Source organism: Microtus ochrogaster, unplaced genomic scaffold, assembly GCF_000317375.1.
Source record: "Microtus ochrogaster isolate Prairie Vole_2 unplaced genomic scaffold, MicOch1.0 UNK1, whole genome shotgun sequence".
NCBI lineage: Eukaryota > Metazoa > Chordata > Mammalia > Rodentia > Cricetidae > Microtus > Microtus ochrogaster.
Window position 1 is genome coordinate 32,698,103 of NW_004949099.1, and position 7,765 is coordinate 32,705,867.

Consider the following 7,765-nt stretch of genomic DNA (forward strand, 5'->3'; position numbering starts at 1 on the left):
AAAAAAAAAAAAAAAGATAGAAATACATATGTATACATATACAAATATGCATGTAACAACAATTAATGAAAAGACAAGGCCACGAATTTGAAGTAGAGCAAGTGAGGTTATATGGGAGCATTTCAACAGAGGAAAGGGAAGCGGGAAATGATGTAGTTATAATAAAAAAAAGGTAATTTTTATTCTTTATCACATTTTAAATATATTATGGTTAAGTCAGAGCATACCTTATGTGTGTATATGTATAATCAAACTGATGTCTTCTTACTTGATGTACCATCTTCCCATGTTAATCTGTGTCTACATCTACACTACCTTCAGGGCTCATATATTCCATCTAATGGATGCACTGCAATTTATTTATGAAATACATTTTCCAGCTTCTTCTTAATACACTGCTATTTCAAGTAGTGCCAAGAAAGAGAAATTGCCTCCTTATTTCCCAAATATGCTTTTGGGACAGAAACAAGTTTAAGGGGGGCAGACTACTTACTGCCAGTTTGCCTATTTGAAAAGTCTTAAGCAGAAGTTGCACTCTTCTTCACCCTCATACAGTGAGTCCCTGAAAAGTGACATTTCATTTCTCTCTTGACTTACTTTCCTGCTCTTACCACGGACGTGGAAAATTTTTCTAATGTCCATAGATTACTTATAGATCAAAAAGAAAAAAAAAAGGAAGGAAGGAAAGAGGAAGGGAGGAAGGAAGGAAGGAAGAGAGGGAAGAAGAAAGAAAAAGACAAAAGGGCAACAACTTTATATAAATTAAATTAAGAGTTCAGGGGCTAGGAATCCTAGCTCAGCTCCAGAGAACTTGCCTGATATTTGCAAGGCCATGTGTTTGATCCCCAGCAAAAATATACAAATGACTAAATTAAAAAAAAAATAAGAGAGTTTTAAGTTTTTCCTCATTGAGTTAAAAAAATTCTCTGTAAGATGAAGATGGTTTTCATGTGATATTCACACACACACACACACACACACACACACACACACACACACACACACTGAATGCTTTGCAAGTTTACAGCTGCTTTATCCTCGCTGTGTTTAGTCTGTTCTTGAGAATGCTCCATTTCAGGCTTTGACAAAGCTCAAAGGTAGACTGTATCCTGAGCATCCATCACAACCTGCATTCAGTCCCCAACAGATACAGACATGTACACAGGCACGTAGACACGCATACGTGACGCAGTGGTTTTGTAGTCATTCTTAGTCTTGTTTTGGTACTTTTCTCATTATGTTTTATTAACGTTTAAATTATAATCTATCAGGAATTTATTTTAGTGACATAAACCTGCAGTTAGTTTTCTCCAAACAAGTTAACAAGCATTTTATTCACGAATGATGTTTCCTACTAATAGGGGTGTTACCAGAATCAATTTCTAAATTCTTACAGATATTCGATTGGGTACTTCTAGGTTTTCTATTCTGCTCTATTCAGGATGTGTCTCTTGGCTGCCAGTAAATGACCGATGTGTGAGAACTAATGTTAGGTTTTGATACTTTAGAAAGGTTTTTTTTCCTAGTCTCATAACAAAATCAAAAGCAGCATGAGAAACTCAAAATTGTTAAAACGATGATATTCTTATTTGGCTTATGTAAAATTGATAAGGATACGGAGTTCACAATCTGGGAATTATCCATCCTCTATTTGAGAACAATGAACTATTTTCCCACTTCAAAATGCAGCAAAAAAAAAAAAAAACATAGTCACACAGGTATGTGTTGATATGTTATTGGATATTACTGGAAGAATCGTTAACCCTCAACAGAAACATTTCTCCCATTATGTATTTTTTACAATGTAAAACACTTTTAAATGTGTGCAAAAAATTAAATTGTTTAGTTAATGCACTTTACACAGCCAATAAAGGGAACTGCAAGTGGATCAGAAGTCAGCTAGAGTGTTTTCTATTGTAGTCTTTACTGCTCATACAGGAGCGGGTCCCAGATCCCACAGAGGCTCTAGCGTCCAAAAGCAAGATGGGAAGAGTCAAGCTTCCTTAATGACAGCCAGCAGCCTCTGTTCCAGACAAGGTGCGTGCTCCGCCACCAGCCACGTCCCGCCCCGCTAGCTCGGGGCCCTATTTATTACCTGTCCTTCTTGTCTCTATCGTTCACGCCACTTTTCCCAAGGATAAGGATATGCTGTACTTTGGCTACGTCACCCACGCTTGCAGCCTTGTGGATCTTGCCCATATCCTTGTCGTGAATGTGGTACCTGGGCATGTGGGCGCCACTAGCACTCTCACGCCCAAAGCCCACGCAGTTGTTCCGCGGGCGAGCAGAGGGGCCTAACGGCGACGGGCCCTTACTTCTGAAGCCAAAAATCTTCTTCATGGCAAGGGGGTACGCCCCTCACAGGCACCTTCTCCGCAAGTGGCTTCGGCTGCCTCCACAACGCAGCCCTAGCGTCTACTGAAGAGCCAGCCAAGTTTCACGGAGTCCCAGCAGGAAAGTAGCTGCATGGCTCGGCAGGGTTTTAAAGCACGATAATCGCCAAGCAAAGCTGCAAACTAGCAACCCGCGCCGTCCAGTACCAGCGCACGCGCACACTGGCCCGTCCCAGCCGGTGCCCGGCACGCCTGCGCAGAGCCAGGCTCCGCCCTCTGCTCTTCGCGGAGGTCAAGCAGCTGCCAAGTAGTTGGTTCTCTAGCCCTGGGCTTTCGCCCGAGGTTTGCTGTTTTCCCTAGCCGCACAGATCCAACGTCAGCTAGTGTGGCCTACGGGCCAGCCTCGGCTTCGGGATCCCCGCAGGGCTCCTGTTCCAACAGGGATCCGAGCGAGGACCCAGCACTCCAGGCTTCCTGGGCGTCTGCAGAAGAGCCTAGAACCTTCTTGGCCCGCTGGAGGCTTGCTTCCCTGCTTAGCTTTGGCCTTGTGTTTCAGTGGCAGGTATAAGGTCCTTGGGGGGGCAGGCAGGCGACTCTTTTAACCTGGGCCATAATCCAAAGGTGGACCAAACTACAGGCAGCATGGATGGAATTATAGCATGAGAGACGAAGGGAAGAGATATTTTTTGTCAAGCTAATCCATTAATCCATTTGGGAATTAGTGAAATATGGTTGTTTTTCATAGCCCAGAGAGTAAATGTATGAATTACACAAGCTGATAGCATGTGAAGATGTCTGCATATGTGGCCTGAATGAAATAATGTGACCTTAGTTTTTGGTTTTGGACTTGGGAAAAGTAATTCATAGTAAACAGTTTTCCCAGTGGAAACATCTGCTTTGACGTTTTAAAATCCTAATAATTTTGTCAATCTAGAAACAGCTCACTTCAAAGGGTGTGGTAGCTAGTATTAGATCAAGTTGGCACACAAACTAGCATTATCGAAGAGGAGGGAACGTCAATTGAACAAAATGCCTCCATAAGAATGAATGTAAGGCATTTTCTTAATTAGTGATTGATGGAGGAGGGCCCAGCCCATTGTGAACATTGCCATCCCTGAACTGATGGTCCTGGGTTCTATAAGAAAGCAGGTTGAGCCGGGCGGTGGTGGCGCATGCCTTTAATCCCAGCACTCAGGAGGCAGAGGCAGGCAGATCTCTGTGAGTTCAAGACCAGCCTGGTCTACAAGAGCTAGTTCCAGGACAGGCTCCAAAACCACAGAGAAACCCTGTCTCGAAAAACCACAAAAAAAAAAAAAAAAGGAAGAAAGAAAGCAGGTTGAGCAAGCCAGTAAGAAAGCAGCAGCCTTTCATGGCCTCTACATCATCGGCTCCAGCCTCCATGTTCCTGGGCTGTTTGACATGTTGTCCTGAGGTTCTTTGATGACGAACAGCAATATGGAAGGATAAGCTAAATAAACCCTTCCGTCCCCAACTTGCTTTTTGTCCATGGTGTTTCATCGCAGCAATAGAAACACTAAGACAAAGGGAATAAAATATCATTAATTTTGGAGCCAAATCTTACTGCCCAAGTTTCAGGAACACAGGTTCAGGTTACCCCAAATTCTGTTCTATGTTCTAATTTTAAGAAATTGTATAAAAAGAGAATAACTCGACACACTTTTCAAATACATTGGTGGGTACATCAGGTAGGTAGGTTTTTCGCAACACTGGAGATGATGGCGACTGTGTTGTTCTCCTCAGATGCCTTTTGATGGATTTCTTAGCCCTTCTGATTGATGGAAACAGACTGATTGAACATTCCAAAGATTTTACCTAATGGTAACAAAGGTTAGGTCCCTCACATAGCAGAACAAGATGTCTCGATGTAATTTAGCTCTGGATTTTGCAACATTCAGAGCTCTTTGCTGCTATAGTTCTGGTCAGTCGGTCTTGTGCTCACTGCTTCTTTCTGGAAATTCTGCTACACAGTGTGGGGCCTATTTTACATGCTGTACTCTGTTCATAATGATTTGACTATTGCAAATTTAGTTTTTGTAATAAAAACTGAAATAATCTCTACTGCTACTGATCTTATATGTGTATGGAGGAGGGGGTGTCTCACTCTAGCGGGAGCTGGCCTTGAACCTACAGTTATTCTCCTGCCTCTGCCCTGCAATGTTGGTGGTATGGGTGTCAACCGCTGCTCCTGTCTTCTATTACTCAGTCACACTTCTTTGGACCCTGCTCTGAAGCTTTTTCTATCCACTATCTCTGTAATAGCCTCCATCTGCTGCAAAAAGGAGTTCTTTCAGGAGTGTTGGGACCAATTGGAGTCCTGGCCTTCAGCTGCTCTTCCCTGCTAGAACCTTCTAATTGAAGTTACTAAAAGCTGTGCCTTGCCTAGAGAATCAGAGGATGGGATTTTCACCTGTTGGCCATTGACTGTTGGGTATTTAAGCCTCCGTGGTGCTATTAAAGAGGAGCTTTTGTACCAGTGGTTGGAGGTCTGTGTGTCGGTCTGCCTGTCTGCCTGTCTGCCTGTCTGCCTGTCTGCCTGTCTGTCTGCCTGCCTGTCTGCCTCTGTGTGTGTTTCCTCAACCTCCAGTCCCTTGCCTGAAGCTAGCGAACTGATTGTAACGCATAGCGCAGATGGGGGCTCGGTGTGTGGCAATTGGAGGTCCTATGGGACGTCGGGAACTAGGGAACGCTGAGATGCTGAGAGGTCGCCCTCAGAAGGAGAGGGTGGATTGAGGTATGTGTTAATCCTGACGTCCTTTGCTAGGTTTCAGCCCCACTGAGCAGGGGTGGGGGTTGTGGAGGGGTGAACAGGGTCGTTCCTGGTCAGCGGGGACGTATTGAGGAATTAAGATAGGAATTGTTAGCAGTATCTTCTCTTCCTTGTTCAGAAAACAGTCACTAGGGAGGAGTTTGATTTAGAGTTTGTAGAGGATAGTGAGGATTCATCGGAAGATGAGGAGGAAATTATACGCAGGCAAATAAGAAATCTCTGTAGAAAACTGAGAAAATGTAAAGTAAAAAAAGATTCACACTCAACTCCCTCGGCCCCACTGGTGGTTGCAGTTAAGTAGGGGCTCTAACACTGAACAAAACAAAGGGGTTTGCTTCCGTCCTACACACATGGTTGCACCAGTAATGGAGGTGCCAGACACAAACAACTCAGGGCAAATAATTCACCAACAGTTTGCAATATAATTTAAAGAAATGAAGCAATTGAAGGAAGGTGTTGCTGCATATGGGGCTCAAGCACCCTCCACACTGGCCATGGTAGAATCTTTCTCCGCTCTGAATTTAACATCAAGTGATTGGCAGCAATTATGTCGTGCTGTCTTATCTGGGGGAGATCATCTCCTATGGCGAGGGGACTATCAGGAAAATTGTATACAAACTGTCCAATTAAATGCTCTAGTGGGTCAAGCTCAACGTAATTTAGGTATGTTAACTGGGGCTGGGATTTATGCTGATTTGCAGCAACAAATTCTGTATGATCCAGGAGTATTTGCCCAAATAGCTGCAGCTGCCACTAAAGCTTGGAAGGCCCTACCTAACAAAGCAGCTGGGGATCAATTATCAAAAGTTCTACAAGGACCATCTGAACCATTCCAAGATTATGTAGATAGACTGTTACAAATAGCAGGTAGATTGTTTGGAGATGTGACAACAGCCACACCTATAATAAAGCAACTTGTATTTGAAAATGCCAACAATATTGTAAGTAAGCCTTACGCCCTCACAAAGCAAAGAGTTTAAATGAATATATCAGGATATGTAGACATATAGATGGGAATTTCATTCAAGGCCAGGTTATAGCAGCAGCTGTTCAACCTAGGAGAAACATAAGAGCACTGGGAGAGAGGGCCGGAGGCTGTAATTGTTTTAACTGTGGAACTCCTGGTCATTTTCGAAAGGAATGCCACAGCTGATAATGAAGGGAAGGAGGAAACCTGGCATGTGCCCTAAATGCAGAAGGGGAGCACATTGGGCTAATGATTGCCTCTCCAAAACAGATATAGATGGGAAACCCCTGCCACCTACCATTTTAGTCAATAGCTGGGAAACTGGCCGAGGGCCCTGCTCTAGGGCCCCAAAGCCTCAGTATATGGAGCAATACAGTGGCAAGAGGAATTGTTTGTGTTTTTCCTCCAGGAACGGACAAGCCCATTTGGGTACCAGAGCTGTATGTTCGGGCTGTAGAAAATGATGGGAAAGAATCCTGTGATGAGCCTGAGAATGACACCCGTCATTCTCTTGATGAGCCTCCTGGTGAGTCCCAATGAAGCGGAAAGCACTGTGTGAAGCCTGGTAAGAAACCCCCTTGTATTGATCAGTGAGCCAAGCTAGTTCTTTGTATTCTTCTTTCTATTCCTCAAACTTACAGCTGGAACTGCTTTAAGCAATATGGCGAAAAAGCAGGCTTCTATTAATCAAACCTTTTCCTTTGTGAATGCTTTATGCTTTGTTACATTTGTTGGCCTGTGAATATTACTTTAAAGGAATTCTATACATGTGAGTGTAAATCTATCTTTCTTTTTTGGAATATTTCTCTGAGAGCCCAGGCACTATTAAATCCCGTGTTTGTTTTAGTTTTCTTTCTTTTTTCTTTTTTTGTAGTATGGAATAGCACCTTTGAGGGAAAAGATATTCTTGGTTGTTCTTTCAGAAACTGTGGCCTGAGCGACTGCTGGGATGACCTCTCCAGTGCTGCCTTGTTGGTTCGGGTACCAGCCATCATACCACTGCCAATTACCAAAAAGGCTAAGCAGACTGAGATGACCCTGTATCGAGAGAAACGAGATTCTGGAGAGACAGCTGCAGTGGTTGATGTCATCACGGTGTCTGCTGCAATTCAATTTTTTCATGATTTATTCTCTCGATGTCTGCAACAGAGTACTTTCGGTTATCAACAATATTCTTTGTTTCACAATCTAATTCTAGTCTACCAATTTCTTCATCAAGACCACTCAGTTTCTGGTCTAGGATGGACGAATTTGACTCCAAACTGCTCATGTATGCTTTATACTTTTGAACATCTGTTTGCAAGGAAGTTTTGAACATCTGTTTGCAAGGAAGTTTTCAGTTTCTTCAATGATACTAGACAATTCGGTTCTTTTTCTCTTCCTTGCTCCAACCTTGCAATCTTGAGTGCTTTGTTTTCTGCTGTTTTCTAATGACTCCAGCTTGGACGCATCTACCTCATATAAATCCTTCAGCTTCTACTGCAGCTCTGTATTCATCTCTTCAAAGGTGTCAGCACCGGTCATGAAACTCTCATAGCATTTGATGGTGTAGTCCAGAAACAACTTATTATGCTTAATTCCATCTTCTGTTTCTTCTCCCCAAGGCTTCCCATCATCAAATAAAGGTGTGCTTTCTTTCATGGCTCTGTGAATCTTGATGCAGTCTATCAGCCATAC

At 43.2% G+C, this 7,765-nt stretch overlaps 1 protein-coding gene across 4 annotated transcripts in view; it reads right to left on the reverse strand.

Annotated features, from left to right (window-relative positions):
• Positions 1-2,541, reverse strand: part of LOC101983299 (ankyrin repeat domain-containing protein 26-like) — a 72,275-nt gene extending 69,734 nt beyond the window's left edge. For all 4 annotated transcript variants that reach the window (XR_003378479.1, XM_026788147.1, XM_026788148.1 and 1 more), the window contains exon 1: positions 2,096-2,541. Coding sequence is in view for 3 of the 4 variants with exons in the window: in XM_026788147.1 (XP_026643948.1) it covers positions 2,096-2,340 (245 nt within the window). In the remaining variant the exon portion in view is untranslated. The remainder of the gene's footprint in view (positions 1-2,095) is intronic.
• Positions 2,542-7,765: the final 5,224 nt, after the last annotated feature.